The sequence below is a fragment of the Globicephala melas genome, chromosome 4 (assembly GCF_963455315.2).
Source record: "Globicephala melas chromosome 4, mGloMel1.2, whole genome shotgun sequence".
In the NCBI taxonomy this organism is placed as follows: Eukaryota; Metazoa; Chordata; class Mammalia; order Artiodactyla; family Delphinidae; genus Globicephala; species Globicephala melas.
This window is the reverse complement of record NC_083317.1, coordinates 66707261-66730750: the sequence shown is the minus strand read 5'-3', so window position 1 is coordinate 66730750 and position 23490 is coordinate 66707261. Positions and strand designations below refer to the sequence as shown.

The 23490-nt window shown below is 34.4% G+C and overlaps 1 protein-coding gene across 7 annotated transcripts in view; it reads right to left on the bottom strand.

Annotated features, from left to right (window-relative positions):
* The window catches only part of STXBP5L (syntaxin binding protein 5L), a 364746-nt gene that overhangs the window by 117687 nt on the left and 223569 nt on the right, over window positions 1-23490 (bottom strand). For all 7 annotated transcript variants that reach the window (XM_060298126.1, XM_060298127.1, XM_060298125.1 and 4 more), the window contains 2 exons: window positions 22988-23160; window positions 19932-20057 (listed from right to left, as the gene is read on the bottom strand). In XM_060298126.1, coding sequence (XP_060154109.1) covers window positions 19932-20057; window positions 22988-23160 — 299 coding nt within the window. The remainder of the gene's footprint in view (window positions 1-19931; window positions 20058-22987; window positions 23161-23490) is intronic.

Below are 23490 nucleotides of genomic sequence, written 5' to 3'. Positions count from 1 at the left end.
CCAGAGCAAACCCAAGCCCAGATGTCTTTAGTGTTGAATTCTATCAAACATTTAAGGAAAAAGACCAATCCTTTACAAACTTTGCCAGAAAATACAAGATGGAATTCATTCTACATAGTCAGTATTACCCTCATATCAAAGTTAGATAAAGATATCCCAAGAAAACTAGATCAGTTCCACTTCTAGGTAAGTCCCCAAGAGAAATGAAAACTTATGTCTACACAAAGACTTATTCATAAATTTTCATAGCAACATTATTCATAATATCCAAAAAGTATTAACAATCTAAATGTCCATGAGCTTTGAGTAGAAAAATAAAATCTAGCATATCTATAAAATGAAATATTATTTAGCAATAAAAGGAAATGAAATACTGATAGATTCTACAACACTGATGAATCTCAGAAACATTATGCTAAGTTAAGGAAGCTAGATGAAACGACCACATATTAAATGATTTCATGTATGCCATATGTCCAGAAAAGGCAAATCTATAGAGATGAAAAAGAAATTAGTGGTAGGAATAAGAATTGATGACAAATTAAAGTGAGGGCCTTTTGGGGGAGTGGTTAAAAAGTTATAAAACTTGATTGTGTTTATGGTTTTCACAACTCTGCAAAATAACTGAACTGTAAATTTAAATGGGTGAATTTTAAGTTATAAAAATTATATTAAAATAATTTTGAAAACCACTTCAAACTATCATTATGTTTATTGCTTTTTTCATGTCTCACATGTATGACAAGTCCCTTGAAAAATCACATATTACTAAAATGGACACAAAGAGAAATAGAAAACCTAAATAGTCCCTGGTGCAGCCACTGTGGATAACAGTGTGGAGGTTTCTCAAAAACTAAAAATAGAACTACCATGTGGCCAGCAATTCTGCTTCTAGGTATATAATCCAAAAAACAAACAAACAAAAACAACCCACTAATTTGAAAAGATAAAGGCACCCTAGTGTTCATAGCAGCATTCTTTACAACTGCCAAGGTATTAAAGCAACCTTAGTGTTCAACAACAGATGAATAAATAAAGAAGATCTGGCAGATAGATATATACAATGGAATACTACTCACCCATAAAAAAGAATGAAATTTTGCCACCTGCAGCAACATGGATGGACTTGGAGGGCATTATACTAAGTGAAATAAGTCAGACAAAGAAAGACAAATACTGTATGATATCACTTACATGTGCAATCTAAAAAATATAAAAACTAGTGAATAAGACAAAAAAAAAGCAGAATCGCAGATACAGAGAATAAACTAGTTGTTACCAGTGGGGAGAGGGTGAGATAGGGGTAGGTGATAAATAAAAGGGTTATTATGGAATTATATGAAATCATGTGTGTGAAACTTGAAAATTGTAAAGCTGAACTTCCCTGGTGGTGCAGTGGTTAAGAATCTGCCTGCCAATGCAGGGGACATGGGCTCAATCCCTGGTCCTGGAAGATCCCACATGCCATGGAGCAACTAATCCCGTGTGCCACAACTATAGAGCCTGCAATCTAGAGCCCGCAAGCCACAAGTACTGAGTCCACATGCCACAACTACTGAAGCCCACGCACTCTAGGGCCAACGTGCTGCAACTACTGAAGCCTGCATGCTCTAGGGCCCATGTGCCACAACTAATGAGCCCGCATGCTGCAACTACTGAAGCCCAAGCACCTAGAGCCTCTGCTCCGCAACAAGAGAAGCCACTGCAAATAAGAAGCCTGTGCACCGCAACTAGAGAACGTCCGTGTGCAGCAACGAAGACCCAATGCAGCCAAAAAAAAGAAAATTGTAAAGCACTACAGAACTTAAAGAATATTCCATTCAATTAAAAAATAAATGAAAAAAGGACATTTTAATAGATTTTTATAGTATTGTTAAATTGATTTCATGAATACAATTATATATTACAACCAGAAAAAAAAAAGAAAATCTGAATAGCCCTATATCTGTTTTAAAAATTGATCTGTAATTTAAAACCTTCCCACAAAGAAAACGCTAGGCCACATGGCTTTCCTGGCTAGTTCAAATATCTAGGAGAGAAATAATACAAACCTTATACAAATTTTTCTGAAAACAGAGGAGGTGAGAACACTTTTCAATTCATTTTATGAGGCCTAAAAACCTTGATACCAAAACCTGACAAACACATTACAGAAACAGAAAATTAAAGGTTAACATTCTTCATCAAAAAGCTCTAAGACGGCTTCCCTGGTGGCGCAGTGGTTGAGAGTACGCCTGCCGATGCAGGGGACACGGGTTCGTGCCCTGGTCCGGGAAGATCCCATATGCCGTGGAGCGGCTGGGCTCGTGAGCCATGGCCGCTGAGCCTGCGCATCCGGAGCCTGTGCTCCGCAACGGGAGAGGCCACAACAGTGAGAGGCCCGCGTACCACAAAAAAAAAAAAAAAAAAAGCTCTAAGAAATCCCTAATAAAACACTGCCATATCAGACAGAGTAATATATTAAAAGCATAACACATTATGACCAAATGGATTTTATTCTAAGACTGCAATAATAGTATACTATTTGAAAATTAATCAGTGTAATTCACCAAAGTAACAAAATAAAGGAGAAAATAATACAACCATCTTAATAGATACAGTGAACAAATTTGACTGAATGTACAAGTTACTCACGATAAAATTTTTCAGCAAATAAGGATTAAAAGGCATCTCTGACAAATCTACAGCTAATGATATTCTTAATGGTGAAATACTGAATACTCTCCCCCAAGGTTGGTAATAAAGCAAAGTGTCCATTCTTACCATGTCTATTCAACACTGTACTAGACAAAAAAAACTAGAAAGTCAAAAGTAGAACTGATTTCTATTCATAGAAACATAATTGACTATATATAAAATCTTAAGGAAACCACATGTAAGTACTAAGACCAATAAGTTAACTAACAAAGCTATAGGATACAAGTATACAAAAACACTAGTGTTTCTAAATACAAGCAGTGAACAATTAGACAATGAATTTAAAAATAATACCATTTGCAATATTATCAACATATGCAAAATACTTTGAAATAAATTTAACAAAATATATGCAATAACAGTATACTTGCAAAATTATGAAGCATTGCTGAGAGAAATTAAAGATGCCAAATAAATAGAATGCTACACCATGTTTATAGATGGGAAGACAATAATATCAACATGCCAATTTTCCCCAAATTTTTCCATGGAATCAATATAACCTGAATCATAAACCCAGCAAGCTGTTTTGGATGAAACTGACAGGCTGATTCTAAAATGTATATGGAAATTGAGGAGTCCAGTTCTGGGCTAAAAACCTTTGTGTGATTTTTCAGTCTGACCATAGGCAATTACAAAGGCTTTTTACTTGGTAGGCTTCTCAAGGGAAAGCTGCCCTCAGAAGACCAGATTTAGTGCACAGCCAATGCACTGCAGTCTCTGAAGGGAGGTGCGGTCAAGGATCCAGGCCCCTCTAGCAGGTTATGCTCTTATGCCCATTTTCATTCCTAGCTCAAGTGCCTTCATTGGTAGGTATTTTTTTCTGAGGCCTTTGCAGAAGTCTTCAAGCACCTCTGCTGATGCCTCCTCATTGGGGATGAGGTGGTACTCTGAATATACTTTTTCCCCACTCTGACTCTGTACCTAGTACTCTTCCACTCCTAGCCCTCCCCCTTTGCCCTCTCCTCTGACTCAAGGTCCATAGCACTGCCAGAGCCTTCTGTTTGGGGCCATCCCAACAGTGAGAAGACCCTTATTCCTGTGCTGATTCACTTGATCCTCCACTGATGTGCTGTTCCATAGGGGGAAAATAGAACAGGGGGCAGTTGGTGCTTTTTCCAGTTTTACTTCTTGCTTACTCTATCAAAGTAAGTGATTGAAGGCTTCATTTTGGCTCATTGTGTTAAGCAGCTACTCTGATACCTAAGGAGCTCAGCTCTCTCTCTAGCCCAGCTGTGTTTCTGACAGAAATTCAGAAGACCTGGAATAGCCAGAACAATTCTGAAAAAGTAGTACAAATTCAAAGGCCTTATACTACCTGATTTCAAGACTTACTATAAAGCTACATTAATCAAGACACTGTGATACTGGCATAGGGAATAAAATAGATTAATGGAGCAGAGTAGAGATTCTGGAAATAGATTCACAGCTGATTTTTTGACAACCATGCCAAAAGAAGTCAATGGGGAACAGAGGATCTTTTTTATCAAATGGTATTGGAACAGCTGAATATATGAGGAACAGAAAAGAAATCAACTGCTACACATCATACTCAAAATTAATTTGAAATTGCCCATACACCTAAACATAAATCCTACAGTTATAAAACTTCTGGTTCAAAAAAAATCTCCTGAGGTAGGCAAAGATTTCTTAGAACACAAAAAGCAATAAACATAAAAGAAAAAAATTGATAACTTAAGCTACTTCAAAATTAAAATCTGCTCATAAAAAGACACCATTAAAAACAGGTAAGCCACAGATTGGGGGGTGAATATTAGCAATACATATACTTAACAAAGAGACTTGAATACAGAATTAACTTTTAAAACATTCTGCATTCAATAATAAAAAGAAAAACAATGGGTAAAATTTTGAACACACTGTCCATAAGGGAAGATATATAAATGATCAACAGACGTGTGAAAAAGGTGTTCAACATCATGAGTTAGACCGTGTAGAAAGGTTAATTAAGAAGACTTACAACACCAAATTGATTGTTGAGGATATAGAACAACTGAATGTTTACATACTGCTGGCTGTAATGTAGATTGTACAACCACTTTGAAATTTTTTAAAGTATTTTTTATAAAAATTAAACATACATCTATCCTATTACCCTGTGATTCCAATCCTAGGTATTTACTGATAGAAATGAAAATACAGTTGACCCTTGAACAAAACAGGTTTGAATTGTGCAGATTCACTTATATGCAGATTTTTTCAATAAATACAGTCAGCTCTCTGTATCCATGGATTCCACATTTGTTGATTCAACCAACTGTGGATTGTAAACTGTAATACATGATCCTTAGCTGGTTGAATCCGTGGATATGGAACCCACATATATGGAGGGGTGACTATGGGACTTAAGCATACACAGATTTTGGTATCTGTGTAGAGTCCTGGAGCCAACCCCCTCATGGATACCAAGGGATGACTGTACAAGTCCCTTAAAACTTGTAGAAGAATATTCTTAGAAGCTTCATGTACAATAGCCTCCAAATAGAAATAGCCCAAATGTCCATTAACAGGAGAATGTGACGTATTCACATGTTGGAATTCACGTATTCACAAATCATGACGTATTCATATATTGGTAAACTTCCAAGCAATAAGAGGATTGGACACTCATGCACACACATATACATACATATGTATATGTTTTTATATATTGGTGAATATTATTTAGAAACCAGTATCTGATACAAACTTGTGTGTATACATATATGTGTGTGTGTGCATATATATATATATGTATACATATATACACATACAAACATATTTATACAGTTGATCCTTGAACAACATGGAAGATGGGTTAGGGGTGCCAACTCTCTGCATTGAAATTCCCATATAACTTTGTAGTTGGCCCTCTATATCTGTGGGTCCATATCCTTGGATTCAATCAACCACAATGGTGTAGTATTGTAGTATTTATTGAAAAAATTCCATGGATGAGTGGACCCGTGCAGTTCAAATCCATGTTGTTCAAGGATCAACTATATATATACATATATTTGAGTATGTGTGTGTGTGTGCATATATACATATATACACATACACATATACCCACATACATACTGGTTTATAATTCTCTAATAAAAGGAACCAGAGTTCCTTGCAAAAATTTGATTCCAGGGTTAGGGCAAGGAATCTATAAGATAAATATAAAACAATCTAAATATTTTTACAGAACCATAGAAGACCCAGAATTGCCAAAGCAATCCTGAGGGAAAAAAAAAAAGCAGGAGGCATAACTCTCCCATACTTCAGACAATACTACAAAGCTAAAGTAATCAAAACAGTGTGGTATTGGTACAAAAGCAGACATATGGATCAACAGAACAGAATAGAGAGCCCAGAAATAAACCCACACACCTATAGTCAATCTTCGACAAAGGAGGCAAGAATATAAAATGGGAAAAAGACAGTCTCTTCAGCAAGTGCTGCTGGGAAAGTTGGACAGCTGCATGTAAATCAATGTAGTTAGACTACACCCTCACATCATGCACAAAAGTAAAGTCAAAATGGCTTAAAGACTTAAACATAACACATGACACCATAAAACTCCTAGAAGAGAGCACAGGCAAAACATTCTCTGACATAAATAGAACCAATGTTTTCTTAGGTCAGTCTCCCAAGGCAATAGAAATAAAAACAAAAATAAACAAATGGGACCTAATCAAACCTACAGGCTTTTGCACAGCAAAGGAAACCATAAAAAAAAAAAAAAGACAACCTACAGAATGGGAGAAAATATTTGCAAATGATGGTACAGACAGAGGCTTAATCTCCAAAATATACAAACAGCTCATACCAGTGAACAACAACAAAACAATCAAAAAATGGGCAGAAGACCTTAATAGACATTTCTCCAAAGATGACATACAGATGGCCAGTAGGCACATGAAAAGATGCTCAACATCATTAATTATTAGAGAAATGCAAGTCAAAACTACAATGAGGTACCACCTCACACCATTCAGAATGGCCATCATTAAAAAGTCTACAAATAACAAATGCTGGAGAGGGTGTGGAGAAAAGGGAACCCTCCTACACTGTTGGTGGGAATGTAAGTTGGTGCAGGCACTATGGAAAACAGTGTGGAGGTTCCTCAGAAAACTAAAAATAAAATTACCATATGATCCAGCAATCCCACTCCTGTGCATATACCTGAACAAACTATAATTCAAAAAGATACATGCACTCTTATGTTCATAGCAGCACTATTCACAATAGCCAAAACACAGAAACAACCTAAATGTCCATTGACAGATGAATGGATAAAGAAGATGTGGTACATATATACTATGGAATACTACTCAGCCATAAAAAATGAAATAATGCCATTTGCAGCAACATGGATGCAACTAGAGATTATCATACTAAGTGAAGTAAGTCAGAAAGAGAAAGACAAATACCATATGATATCACTTACATGTGGAATCTAAAATAGGACACAAATGAACCTACCTAGGAAACAGAAACAGACATAGAGAACGGACTTGTGGTTGCCAAGCGGGAGGGGGAGGGTCGGAAGGACTGGGAGTTTGGGATTAGCAGATGTAAACTACTATATATAAGGACAGATAAACAACAAGGTCCTACTGTATAGGACAGGGAACTATATTTAATATCCTGTGATAAACCATAATGAAAAAGAATATTAGAAAAAGAATGTATGTGTATAACTGAGTCATTGCTGCACAGCAGTGATTGGCACAACATTGTAAATCAACTACACTTCAATTAAAAATATATAAATATAAAAATATAAAAAGGAAGGAAATTCTGCAATATGCCACAACATGGATAAACCTTGAGCACATAATGCTAAGTGAAAATAAACCAGTCACAAAAAGAAAAAAAAAAAGATAAATATGAAATGTTATGGAGCACGAGAAAATAAGAACCTGCTGAAAAAATGATGGGTATGTATAAAAAGGACACAGAAGCCATCTTGATAGGGTCCCATAGGGCTGAATCTGGAACAATTTGAGCATCACAATAACAAATGATAATAACAGATCTTATCTCATTGAATAAAACAGAAATTCATGATTCCATAGTGATATAAACAAATGAATAAGTAAATATTTATGTAAGATAGGAGGTTATACTCTCTAACCAGTAAAATGCTTATGAATAAATGTAGAGGAAATAATAGAGTTAGAAAATCATCAACGGATACTAAAACTAATGAGTGAAACTTGGATAAAATTTTTACATAATTTCACAAATCTCCCCATAAATTACTTACCATTTACAAAGGAAAATAATAACGTTATAACGGTGAAACCTAGTGGGCATCATCTTCACCAAACAATCAAAATTATCACGACTAATGTTAGGATAAACTATTTTCAAGTGCCTTTTGATATGACAAACTAAGGAAGACACTGCCTTCTGTGCTATACCTGCCAAAATGCTTAATTTGATTCTAATCACGAGAAAGTATCAGACAAACTCCAACTGAAGTACATTAAACAAAATAACTGGTCTGTACTCTTGAAAAATATCAAAGTAAAAAAAAAAAAAACAAATGCTGAGGAACTATCCCAGATTAAAGGAAATTAAGAAATGAAAACTAAGATGTAAGAGCCTGGATTTGATTCTGTTCTGGGAATGTACTATACTTATGCTGTAAAAGAATGTCCTTGTTCTTAAGAAATACACAGTGATATAGATCACTTTTCAACTCTTAAATCTGTTATCTTTCCAAGTTCAGAGAAAAACCCTCAGTTACTCACATCTTATTAAAAGTCCAATATGGTAATATACCCCCAAATCTAGATTTCAAAGGTTCTTACAAGAATCTCTATTACAGCAAAAAAAAATTCCTAAAGAAAAAGGAGAGATCTACAAATTGTCTCTGATCATAGACTCAAACGGCAAGTAAAACAATTCAAGCTTTAAGGGCCTCACAGACTAACATAACCAAATTGAGTAAATTATTCCTAAATAACAATGTACAATAGGTACCACATCACACTGTTGTTTGCAGACCATTCTCCATGAATAATTCCGTTAATCCTCCGGGTCTTCTTAGTGAAGGCATTTACAGCCAAGTTAAGGACGTTTGTATAACGTTCCCAGACATCCCAGGCTTCGAGGTAGCTCCCTCCCTGAAGACACTCCAAGGGAGTAAAGATAAAGACCTCTCCCTTTCTTCCCCAGAGAAGATTTTCTTACATTCCAGAGTAAAGATAAGGTTTCTTTCTCCAGATGGGAGAATGGATAGACCACCAGCAGAACTATTTTCAGATCTGAGTTTTAAAAACTTGCGTTCTCGTTATACCACTGCACATGCAGGAACCTTCTGTTCCTCACCATGTTAACATGTTGGGACTGAGGGTCAGGAACTGATGCAAGATGTTGCTCCAGCTGCTGGTTTTGCTATCAATAATAAACTATCTTTGTCTCTGACACATATGCCTGTCTTCTGTCACTATACACACAAAAGTGTGGCAAGGCTAATTAACTAGCTTGTAAGGGGAAAATCTTAATCTTGCAAAGTTTCTGACTTAAGAGTTGACCTTTGATAAATTGCTCAAAAGAGTAGAACAATCAATAATCAATGGGAAAATAGGGCTACTCAGTTGGCTAAACTTGATTACACTAATCCTTGGGACTTATTCTCTGGGTTAGACTTAGGCCAACTAGGATATTGGACAGCAAGTGGTTTCAAATCTTTTTTATAATAATTGTGATTGTCCTTATGTTTTTCTCCTTCTTTGATGTCTGATATCCAGGTACTTAAATGCTGCTACAAAATCACTGATCTGGGGCACTATTCAACAAATTATCTGCTTTGTAAAGAGGCTGAGGCCCTCGTAGTCAGTCAGCTGAGGGGGTTGAGTTTGACCAAAAGGGTGGAATTGAGAAATTCTAACAAGAAAAATGGTACAGACCTGGCATATTTCAGATGGAAGTATTCCTAAATGATGACAAACATAATGCAGAAAATGTCTTTTACATATAGGTCACAAATTAAACAGCTAAGGTCTTCTGGAGATGCCATATATAACTAAAACTGCTTTAGTTAATGATTCATATAGTTGCCCAACAGCAAATACCCTGACTGGTCTCTTTGTTAGCTGCTAACCCATTACCATTTTAATGGAAAACGCAAAGTTCATTATTTAGAAAGTGTCTGTGGTTTTTCTTTCTCTGCTTTCTCCTTTCTCGTATATAAATTCTGTTTTGTATGTATTAGACAAAATCGACATATTGGTTTACTTTGTATTCAAGTAAATAATGTGGTAACAATTAAGTATGTCTGAGTTATCCTTTGACAGGTGGTAATAAAGTACTGTTCTTTCTAGCTCTGGAACACTACATTAGCTCATGTTGTTTCTCTACATCCTAGATAAATAATCAATTTATAAAAACTCCTCAAATTATTCTATTTTGAATATGTCATGTGTATCCTGCTCTAAGCCTAACAGATTATACTTTATATGTGTTAATATATTTATTTAATCCTCTCAACATTTTATTGTCATTTTACAGAAAAAGAAACTGAGCACAAAAAGCTTAAGTAACTTTTCTAAGATCCAACAGCTAGAAAGAAGCAGAATTAGGATTTGAGTCTCAAAGAATCTGACTCTAGTGTTAATGCTCTTTAACTCTATACTAGACTATCTTAGTAAGTAAAAACAAACAAATAAAAAAACAGAGCTCTCCACTAAGCCTAATTATCAAAGCTCCATGGTTCTGTATCCTCTGGAAATGATGGGAGGAGAAAGAGCTGATAATAATAGAAAAGCTGACTCAACATAATTCCTTTTATCTTTGGAATAAAAGTGAAGTAGTCACACTTTATCTTCTCATAAGATTCCTTCAATGACTTTGATTTCTCACTCTCTTTTTTACACTCATTTTGTTCTCTCAGTTACTTTGCTGCATTCTATCAATTTCTATATTTACTCTTTTAAATGACTTTCAAGTCACAGTATATTAATATTTCCATTATTAAATATCCTGACTAGAATATAAACTGAATGAGGGTAGCGCATTTTTCCCCCTGAATTCTAGGGAGTAATTATTTTCAAAGGTCCAAGCTTTTATAGTCATTTTTGATATCTGATGATTCTCACCACCTCACATCCCCAACTCCCAAAGGAAGGTACTTTTCAGAGGCATAGTGCTATTTCTTCTTGGTTTTTTTTAAGTTTTAAAAATTACACTTGAAAATATTCTTACTTTAAAAAATTGAAACAATAACTATAAAATGAAAGTTCCCTTAAATCAACCCACTGTATGCCAATCCCCTTTTCAGATTACTTCCACGAACAGTTTTGTTTATATCCTCTTGGCCTTTTTCTATATTTTAACAAGTAGATATTTGTTCTATAACTTTCTTGTTTTCACTAAAATATGTCTAAGAGGTATTTCCTTGCTGTGTTTTTTAACTTTTGCATTGTATTCTATAGTATAAAAGTAACATTAAAAAAATATCTTCCTATTTATGGACTTTTACATGGGTTCCAAATATCTTGCTATTATATATAATGATGCAAAGAACATCCTTCGACAAACTTTGTGCATAAGTGACAGTCTCCAGGAATTATTAAAATTTCAGTAAGGTTAGATTTTTAGAGTCAAAAGATATGCTTAGTTTTATTTAAAAAAATAAAATATATGTATATGTGAGGATCTACTTTCTAACACTGTTAACAGAAAATACTAGTAATCTTTAAAAATTTGCTCATATAATAAGCAAAAATCACTATTTTGTTATTTCATTTTTCTTTTTCCTTGTTGTTAGTGTCGTTGAGAATCTTTTCAGGTTTGTTAGCCATTTGTATTTCTTTTGTTTACATACTTTGCTTACTTTTGATTGGGTTATTTTTCATATCAATTTACAGAAATTTTTAATGTATTCTGGGAGCTTATAGCATATAGAAATGTATTCTGGATGTTTATAGCATATTACAGATAAACAAATTTTGCCTGGTGCAAATAATATCATGAATCTTGATTTTATAAAGTTTACTATATATTTTGGTAATTATTTATATAAATTCATAGGAAGCTAGTTTTTTAAATGGCTTCAAAATATTTGTGTATACTCTAATTTATTTACTTAGAATTTTGTTACAGACAACAAGGTTGCTTCTAGTCTTTTGCTATTAACAACACAATAATGAATATCCTTTATAAATTACTTTGCATTCAAATATTGAGTATATTTACAGGATAAATTTCTAGAAATAAAATTACTCAATTATTTGAAAAAAACTTTATATTTTACTCTTTAATTCAAGTATAAGACACATAAATGAAATTGTACACTTCAATGAATTATCAGAAAGTGAACAACCTTAAATAATTACCACTACATCAAGAAATAGAATGTTACCAGCAGCTGTGCTGTGCATCTCCTGATTTTTGCTCCTCTCTCGTCTCCCCAAATCTGACTTCCTACATACACCAAAAATCAGTTTTGCTTGCTGTTGATAAATGTTTCACTTTTTTCTAAAATATTGTTGCACATAAATGAAGTTAATTCATTTCATTGCTGTAGAATTCAACTGGATTAATATAATACAATTTATTTACTCAGTCTACTCTGATGGTCATTTGTTTGTAGTTTGGGACTATTATAAATATAAAACTGCCATTGCAAATAATGCTACTGTCATTTGGTGCATATGTGCTTGCATTTCATTTGGTATATACCTAGAAATGAAACTTCTGGGTTGTAGGGCATGCATACATAGGTATGCTAAAATGAAGTAAATAAAGTTAACAACTTTATAAAGTAGATTCACCAATTTACCCTCTTAGCAGCAGCGTTTGAGAGTTCTTGATACGCAATATCATTGCAAACACTACCAACATTACCAATGGTAATGGTGTACCTTTTCATATAAATATGAAAATATATGTCATTTAGATACTCTCTTTTATGACATGTTTGTTCAAATTTCTTCTGCATTTTTTGCTATTGAGTTATATTTTCCTTATTGATGATTCTGTTTACACTCTGGATAGGAGTCCACTGTCAGATAAAATTAATCCAAATATCTCTTCCTTGTCCTGCCATTTCACTCTCTTAATTGTGCATTTTTTTCCAAGAAATTCTTTTTTTTGTTTGTTTTTTTTGTTTGTTTTTTTGCGGTACGCAGGCCTCTCACTGCTGTGGCCTCTCCCATTGCGGAGCTCAGGCTCCAGATGCGCAGGCTCAGCGACCATGGCTCACGGGCCCAGCCGCTCCGTGGCATGTGGGATCCTCCCGGACCGGGGCACGAACCCATGTCCCCTGCATCGGCAGGTGGACTCTCAACCACTGCACCACCAGGGAAGCCCCCAAGAAATTCTTAATGTTTTCCTCTATGGTTTATACTTTTTGAGTACTGTTTAAGAAATAATTCCTTAACCCAAGTATTATGAAGAAACTCTCCTATTACACTTTCTAGAATCTTTGTGTACAGTGGAAGAGTCAAATTTCATTTTTTCTATATAATTTTTCAATTGACTTTGTACTACTTATTGGGTGGCAGGGAACCTGTCATTTCCTCCATTGCTCTGCAGAACCAATTTGGCTAAATATGCTTGTATCTATTTCTGTGCTCTTTATTCTGTTCATTGGTCTATTTGTCTATCCTGCACCAATAAGAACACTGTCATGACTAATACAGCTTTATTTAGTAAGTCTTGTTTTCAAGTAGAGCAGTCTTCTAATTCTGTTTTTCTTTAATACTGTCTCAGCTAGTTGTGGCCCTTTGCATTTCTCTGTACGTTTTAGAAGGGAAAATATCAGCTGAAATTTATATTGGTATTCTGGTATATCTATAGATCAATTTGTGAAAAATTGTCATCTTTACACTACTGCTGAATTTTTCATTCCATGGTTTAGGTTCTTAAATTTATCTTAAGTTTTATAGTTTTCTGGGTAGAAGTCTTAAATATCTTTTATTAGATTTATTCCTAGATCTTTTATTATTTTTATTTTATTGTAGATGAAATCTTTATACAATTTTAGTTTCTAACTATTTTGTAAGTATATGAAAATATAGTCTATTTTTTACCTGGACTCTGTATCCAGTAACCTTGTTAAACTCAATTACTAATTCTAATACTTTATCTGCTAAATGATTTTTTTTTACATTTCCTTTGTTTCCAATCCATACGACTGATTTATTTACCTTTCTCAGTACAATGAAAATAGAAGTGGTCACAGCAGTCATCCTTGTCTTGTTTTTATCACAGAGGTAAAGCTTTTAACATTTTTAAGTATGAATAATATTTGCTGCCATATATCACACTAAAGAAATTCCCTTCTTGTTTTAGTTAGTTGTTAGTTAATGTTTATTTTGCTTTTCTCATCTATGGCTTAATCATTATGGTTTTCTACGTTATCCTATTAATGTGATGATTTACACTGATTCATTTCAAATGTTGAATAAACCTTGCATTCCTGGTATAAAACCAAACTCGATTATGATATTTTTATTGCTATATTTATTTATAGTTTGGCTGGGATTTTTGTATCTATGTTCATGCATGATACGGACTTATAATTTTCACTTTTTGTAATGCTTTTTTCAAATTTTTATTTTTTAATTTTAAAAAATTTTAAATTCAACTATAGTTGATTTATAGTATTGTGTTAGTTTCAGCATGGTAATTTGGGTTTTTTGTAGATTATATTCCATTATAGGTTATTACAAGATACTGTGTATAATTCCATGTGGTATACAGTAAAAACCTTGTGCTTATCTATTTTATGTATAGTAGTTGTGTTTGTTAACCCCATTCTCCTAATTTGTCCCTCCCCTCTTCCCTCTACCCTTTGGCAACCACACATTTGTTTTCTATGTATGTGAGTCTGTTTCTGTTTTGTATATAGATTCATGTGTATATTTTTTAGATTCTACAATACAAGTGATATCATATAGTATTTGTCTTTCTCTGACTTATTTCACAAAACATAATATTCTTTAGGCCCATCCATGTTGCTGCAAATGGCAATATTTCATTCATTTTTTATGTCTGAATAATATTCCATGGTATATATGTACCACATCTTCTTAAGCCAATCATCTATTGATGGGCATTTGGGTTGCTTCCATGTCTTGGCTATTGTAAATAGTGCTGCTATGAACATTGATTGGTGTGCATGTATCTTTTCAAATTAGAGTTTTCATTTTTTCTGGATATATACCCAGTAGTAGAATTGCTTATCATATGGTAGTTCTACTTTTAGCTTTTTAAGAAACCTCCATTCTATTTTCCATAGCAGCTGCACCAATTTACATTCTCTCCAACACTGTACAAGGGTTCTCTTTTCTCCACATCCTCTCCAACATTTATTATTTGTAGACCTTTTGATGACAGCCATTCTGATTAGTGTGAGGTGATAACTCATTGTGGTTTTGATTTGCATTTCTCTAATAATCAACGATGTTGAGCATCTTTTCACATGCCTGTTAGCTATCTGTACATCTTCTTTAGAAAAATGTTTATTTAGGTCTTCTGCCCATTTTTTAAATTGGATTCTTTGTGTGTGTGTGTGTGTGTGTTTGATATTGAGTTGTATGAGCTGTTTGTATATTTTGGATATTAACCCCTTGTTGGAGGCACAGTTTGCAAATATTTTCTCCTATTCCATAGGTTGTCTTTTCATTTTATTGATGGTTTCCTTTGCTGTGCAAAAGCTTTTACATTTGCATTGATTTCTTTTGCCTTGGGAGACTAATCAAAGAAAATATTGCTACACTTTATGTCAAAGAATGTTTTGCCTATGTTCTCTTCTAGGAGTTTTGGTGTCATGTCTTACATTCAGGTTTTTAAACTATTTTAAGTTTATTTTTGTATATGGTGTGAGGGAATGTTCTAATTTCATTGTTTTATATGCAGTTGTCCAGCTTTCCCAACACCACTTGTTGAAGAAACGGTCTTTTCTCTATTGTATATTCCTGCCTCCTTTGTCATAGATTAATTGACCATAGGTGTGTAGGTTTATTCTGGGCTCTCTATTCTGTTCCATTGTTCTATATGTCTATTTTTGTGCCAATACCACACTGTTGTTTTTTTTTTTTTTGCGGTACGCGGGCTTCTCACTGTTGTGGCCTCTCCCGTTGCAAAGCACAGGCTCCAGACGCACAGGCTCAGTGGCCATGGCTCATGCGCCCAGCCGCTCCGTGGCATGTGGGATCTTCCCGGACCGGGGCACAAACCCGTGTCCCCTGCATCGGCAGGCGGACTCTCAACCACTGCGCCACCAGGGAAGCCCTACCACACTGTTTTGATCACAGTCGATTTGTAGTATAGTATAGAATCTGGAAGGGTATGCCTTGTTTTTTCCCCCCAGGATTGCTTTGGCAATTATGGGTCTTTTCTGGTTCCATATAAATCTGTAGATTGCTTTGGGTAGTATGGCCATTTTAACAATATTAATTCTTCCAATCCAAGAGCATGGGATACATTTCTGTTTCTTTGAATAATCTTCAATTTCCTACATCAATGTTTTATACTTTCAGCATATAGGTATTTCACCTCTTCAGTTAAGTTTATTCCTAGGGTTTTTTTTTTGTTTTTTGGATGCAATTTTACATGGGATTTTTAAAAATTTCTCTTTCTGATATTTCATTATTAGTGTATAGAAATGCAGCAAATTTCTGCATATTAATCTTGTATCCTGTGACCTTGCTGAATACATTTATTAGTTCTAATAGTTTTGGGGTGAAGACTTTAGGGTCCTCTATACAGAGTATCATGTCACCTGTAAATAGTGACAGTTTTACCTCTCCCCTTCCAACTTGGATACCTTTTATTTCTTTTTCTTGCCTGATGGCTGTGGCTAGAACTTCCAATACTATGTTGAACAGAAGTGGTGAGAGTGGGTATCCTTGTCTTCTTCCTGAATTTAATAGGAAAATTTTTAGCTTTTAACCATTGAGTATTATGTGAGTTGTGGGTTTGTCATAAATGGCCTTTATGATGTTGAGATATGTTCCCTCTATACCCACTTTGATGAGAGTTTTTATCATAAATGGATATTGAATTTTGTCAAATGCTCTTTCTTTGTCTACTGAGATGATCACATGGTTTTTGTCTTTCCTTTTGTTAATGTGGTGTATCATATTGATTGAGTTGTGTATGTTGAACCATCCATCCTTGTGACTCTGGAATGAATTCAACTCGATCATGTTGTATGATCCTTTTTACGTATTGTTGGATTTGGTTTGCTAATATTTTGTCAAGGATTTTTGCATCTATATTCATCAGTGATATTGGCCTATAATTTTCTTGTCTTGTAGTATATTTGTCTGGTTTTGGTGTCAGGGTGATGGTGGCTTCATAGAATGAATTTGGGAGTGTTCCCTCTTCTTCAATTTTCTGGAATAGTTTGAGAAGGACAGGTATAAGTCCTTCTTTGTAATTTTGGTAGAATTCCCCACTGAAGCCATCCAGTCCTTGACTTCTGTGCAGGGAGGTTGTTTTGTTTGTTTGTTTTGTTTTTTTAATTACAGATTCTACTTCACTTCTAGTGATCAGTCTGTTCAAATTATCTGTTTCTTCTTGATTCAGTTTTGGCAGGCAGTTCTATCTACAGCCAAAGGGGCTTGTCTCCTCTGTGTAGGGCCCCAGGACTGGGAATTCCAGTCTGTGGCTTGACCTACTCAGCCCCCAGGGTAAGGGTCCACAGGTGCAGACCTTCTCAACCTTTCAGCTCCCTACCCAGGGTGGAGGTCCCAACCCTATGACTTTTTTCCATCCTACCCTGTTACATGGAAATCTTTCTTGCAGCTTTAGTTGTATAGGAATTCTTCTGACAGTTTCCAGTTCCATGAGACTTGTTCCACATGTAGGTGAATTTTTGAGTTGTTTGTGGGGGGTGATGAGTTCCACATCCTCCTACTCTGCCATCTTGATCCAATCCCTTTTCAAGTTTTGACATCAGGTTATGTTGGCCTCATAAAATGAGAGGAATATGATTTTTTTCTTTCACAATTCTCAGAAAGAGGAATAAGTTCTCAGAAAGAAAATAAGTACTGTTGTTACTTACTTCCTAAAACTTTGGTGGAATATACATGGATAGCCAATTGAACTGGAGTTTTTTGGCAGTTGAGAGTATCTATGAGGCAGGCGTCCAAGCTTTCTCATACAAGTGTAGGTTCTTCAGAGGCTTTGTAATGACTGTCAACCCCACAGTAACTTTATAAGGGAAATATGCTCTCTATCTGACTTACTTATTCCAACAACCTTCAGCTCCTGAACCTGGCAATACACCTTCATAGCTCTTAATTTTGGCATTGCCTTGCCTTTGTAGGTCAGTCTCTAAGTAGGGAACCCTGAAAATGGCTTGAGCTCAGCCAACTTCAGTGATAACTACCCGGGTTAAAAGATAAGCATATCTTCTTGCCATATCAAACAATGGGATTATCAGCTGTCCCCACACTCCCTTCCTTTCCTCCCCTCATCCATGGACTGTTCCTGCCAGCTTTCCTACCAAAGAATTTTTCAGCCAAGAAGCAAGCTCCCAATATCATATTCACATACATCTACCCCCGCCCCAAATTCTAGGAACACAGGTTTTCTTCAGGTATTCACCCTTTCAGCTGGCTTCAAGGAGTTCTCTTAGAGCTCATGAGACTTAGCTTAGGGGCAGACTGGGAAGTATAGAAATAGAGCCAAATATATATATATATTAATGTATTATTTGATAAAAGATGATTCCAAATTTAGAGGGGAAAGATGAAATATCCAGGAAGTGGTATTGGCATAACTCTTAGTCATCAGGTAAGAAATAAAGTTTAATCCCTATTTCATACCTCATACCTAAATAAACTCCAGATAAAGACTTAAATATATTAAAGAAACAATGATATAGGACAATATTCTTCATTATTTTGAAGTGAAAAAGGCTTTTCTAAGTATGACACAAAATCCAGAGCCATAAAAGAAAAAAATAGAATTTAAAAATTAAATTAAAAATTTTTAAATTTTTGCATGGAAAAAACCATCCTAAACAAAGTCATAAAAGAAACAAAAGAAAGGAAAGTATCTATAGGTTACATCACAGAGAAAGCTAACTTACTTACTATGTAAATATTTTTCACAAACCTAAAAGACAACAACTCTGCCAAAAAATGGACAAAGAATAGAAACAGAAATGTCACAATAGAGAAAAAGATGTCCAATTTCACTTAAGATACAAGGGAAGTGTTAGTATTATAATAATATACTCCCTTTTACTTAAAATGACAGGGATTAAAAGTTTGGTTATATACTATTGTTAGAAAGGTTGTAGGGAATCAGGTATTCTCAAACATTGCTGGTGGGAGTAGAATTTGGTACAACTTCTATGCAGGGCAACAACCTAGGAATAAGGATTAATTAGAACTAAATTAGCTTTTAAAGGGAATACAATCCAACTTTCAAAGACAGGATGTCTGACTGGATTATGCTGTTCTGCACTTTCTACTGACTCTCAGTTTAGCCTGTCAGAGGAAATGAAAAATACTTTTTGGAGAATGATAACATCATTTAGAACCTCAAATTATCTCTATAATATTCTCTATAATATATATATATATATATGTGAGTATATAATGTTCATATAATTTTGAATTAAAAAAAACAAAACGGAAACAAAATCAAAAAGCAAACGTAGGTTACATGAAGACAATATAATGTGACCAAAAACCAAGACAAATGCTAAGCTAGAAACCAGTTATGGAGTTATCAAACACATATTTAAAGTAACTATATTCGACATGTTCAAGGAAATAAAAGACAAGAGTGATAATTTAAGAAGGTAACAGAGAGCTTTAAAAAGAACCAAATGGAAGGTCTAGAACTAAAAAATAACTGAAATTGAACTCCATGAGTCAATCTACCATTAGATTAGACAGCACTGAAGAATTAGTGAACTTTTAAAGACAAGTCAGAAGAAAGTATCCAAAATGAAACACAAGGAGGGAAAGGATAGAAAAGACAAAGCAAACAAACAAACATGTATGAGTGTATTAACATCCTAACAACCTCCCAACAACATTAAAAGTGGGGATACTATTAAAGTTTGACATCAAGAAAGAACACAGAATCACAGTTTATATTTAAATTATTATTTTTCTTAGTACCATTTTCAATCTAATAAAAATCCAGGTAAGGGCTTCTTTCCATTTTTAGGATTTCACTTAAGTATTTTAAAAGAAACATTTAAATATATCAAACATATCAGATAAACAGTACACATTAGAAGACTATTAACTACTTACATTCCATATGCCGAGCTTACAGCAAGGCTAGTAATCTGTTGTGGAGGTTCACCATCCACCCAGACCAACTGAATAACAAGTTCTGCTTGATACCCTGGAGGCATCCGCACTGGTCGTGTCTTAACACTAGAAAACAGAAAAAGTAATTGCATCATATACAGTTCAAATACGTATGTTCATGCTTATTTTCAGAATTTACAACAAATCTTCCTACAGAAATATACAACACCAGGCATTGAGGACATTATGCAGGTAGGCAGTATCTTCTCTAGCTGTCTCAAAATAAACCAAGACACTTGTGATTTCTTAGCCTTTCCTTTAAGTAGTTTTTCAGTCAGATCCACAACTTCACCTGGCTTTCATCAGTTCCTTTTTCTCTTGTGATAGTAGTATTTTTAATTATTTTTATTATTTATTTTTCTTACATAATATTTGTTACATATATGTAAGTTATAATGCATAACAATAAAAACTATGACCATTAATCTACCACCCAACTTAAGAGTTCAACATATTCAAAAGCTGAATTCCTGCTTTCTCTATGAATTTGCTCCACTTGCATCCTTCTCTATTCCAGCTGATAGCAGCTCTTATCCTTCTAGTTATTGAGTTTAAAAACCTTAAAGTAATCCTTGACTAATATTCTTATACCTTGCATCTCATATCTCACATCCAACCAATTATCAAATGTATTGGTGCTACCTTCAAAATATATGCAGAAGCTGACCACTTTTTATAATACTTTAGTACTGCTACCATCCTAGTTACAGTTGACAAATAAAAATATGGGATATCCATTTAAATCTGAATTTCAAATAAACAATAAATAATGGGTTTATTTTGTTTATTTGGTTTTTTTTTTTTTACTGTATTTCCCATGTAATATTTGGGATATACTGATACTAAAAATGTTCATTGTTTCTCTGAAATTCAAATTAGTGTATCCTGTTCTGTTTTGTTTTCTTCTGTTTTGCTGAATCTGCCAGACCTTAACATTATCTCTAGGTAGGTGCAATAGCCTCCTTATTGGTCTCCCATCTTTTACCTTTCCCTTCCATCCCCAAATCTACCTTCACCATAGTGACCAAAGTGACCAGTTTAAAATTTAAGTCTGATCATATCACTTCTGTATTTAAAACCCTATAATCATCCCCATTTAATTAGGAATAAAAGTCAAGGTCCTTACAATGGCCTATAATTTGCCCTCTATTACCCATCTGACTTCATCTCCTACTACCTGTCCTCTACTGCCCACCATCCTTTCCTTGTTCTAGCTACACTGACCTCCTTATATGCCAGGCACTTTAAGACCTTTGCTTTAGCTGTTCCTGCTGCCTGGAATACTTTTCCACCAGATATTCTTCAGATAACTCCCTCATCTACATTTGGTTTAAGTCTCATCCTCCTAATGAGGCCTATGATGACCTCATACAAAGTCAAAAGAAAATCAGATAATTGCACAAACATGTGTATATTGATAAGAATTGTAATATTGCTAAAAACGAAGAGCTGGCAGTATTGAAAGGCTTATTTATTAGCTTATATATATGGATATCTAAATCCAGCAAAGGAAAATCATTTAGGGATGGATGCCAACATATAATTTAGTAAAGCATAGATTATATGCAACTCAAGAACCACTTGTAATATACTGTAACTCAAAGAATAATATACTTCTGCTGCTTGGTCCTTTGGAGCTTATATACATAGAGGATTATACTGAATCCCCTTGGTTCTCTTGATAATCCTTAAGATTGTCACTTCTACTTTACAAGTCTGCATTAAATGCTACAACACATGGTATTATTTACTTCATCTCCACTATCAGATTTCTGCTGATTTTACTGGTTTTTCTCTTTTATCCCTATCTTTTATATTTTTTAAATTTTATAGAAAAATACTCAGGTCATTGCAGGACCCACTTTAGTGATGGGTCTTCTTAGCTAATAAATCTACAGTGCTTTCTTAAGCTTTGTTTAATTTTTTGTTCTCTTTCTGTCTTTCATTTTAATATAAATCAATTAAGTGAAGCAAAGTGATATGAAGGAAAAATTAAATGTGTAAAATTATAACATTATGAAAGTTTTCCATTTGCTAAAGTTTAATGATTTTGTTTCCCCTTCATAGATTTTCCTCTCAGTAATGCCTACTTATACTTCCTTTTTTAATTTCACAAGAAAAATTTGGGGTGCGGGGCAGAAGCAATGATTACAAAAGTACAGCAACTGCTAACTGTATGGTAAGCTTATTTTTCTCCTGAAACCTCATCTTTAAATTTCCCATAAGTGTTTTTATAGGAAATGAGGAAACTAGTTATCCACAGTTTCTTGAGTAGCAGACTCAGATAGTTTCATATGAGGCTCAGAGAAATTCCTTGCTTAGGCTAAATTCTCCAACCAGCTAATACTAGAAACATTTGGTTTGATGATGTAGAAGCAGTAAGTGGTAACTTAAGGAAACTGCATTCTTTTGTACCCTATTACCAGAAAGCATAAAAACAAGATAAACATCACTATAGGCTTGATTAACTTTAAGTTTTATTTGAGCATGACACTAAATTTGTTTAGATATACTGAGACAATGCAGTTTATTACAAAATAGTATCAGTTGAAAAAAGAGAAAGAAATATTATGCAATAACCTAGTAACCATGAGAGAAAAAAAGCCTTTTTTCTGACATAGTATTCTTGTAGTAAACTTGGTTTAACTTTTGGATTACAAGAAGGCTGAAGACGTTCCCTAAAAATACTTTATCAGTTGAGAAGTACCAGGCAAGTGGCAAGTTTCTGCTCTGCCAAACGTTTTCCCATTCTATCAAAGCTATGTTTTCTTTAGGGTCGGTCAGGGAAGGAAATATATTAATTAGTAATGAAGAATGGAAATATTGTGCCCTCTTCATAGATATTCCAAAAAAAGAAGACAAAGGTACCCCTTGGTGGACTGTAGACCACTTGACAACAACTTAATAAAAGAGGAGGATGATTTTATTTGGTACAGTTTCAATGAATTATACAATTAACATGTAAAATTGTTTTAAAATTTGGTAGCAACTCTTACTTGAGGCATGGGATACTATCCTTCGTTACTCCTTCACTAGCCACAGTGTTAGTGCTCCCAGAAAGACTCCTTGAAGAAGGAAGCTGGGATGAGAGATCAGGAAATGGAGGACTTGTGTCTGGTTCTGGCGTAATAATATCTTCAATATCACACTGAAGTCGTACCTCTAATGACTTAAAAAAAGAAAAATCAAGTTTTGATTTAACCTAGATTTTCATAACAATCACATTAAAATATCTGGTACTCTTTCAGTAATTATTCATTATTTTTTTCAGATTAATTAGTTCAATTCATAGTAAAGTTGAGATACCCCAAACTGAATTAAATAATAAATTATATAGAATATTCAGTGGCATTCACAAAAAAATGTAAATTAAAAAAATAAATAAATTTATTTATTTTTGGCTGTGTTGGGTCTTCGTTGCTGTGCACGGCTTTCTCTAGTTGTGGCGAGCAGGGGCTACTCTTCATTGTGGTGTGCGGGCTTCTCACTGCGGTGGCTT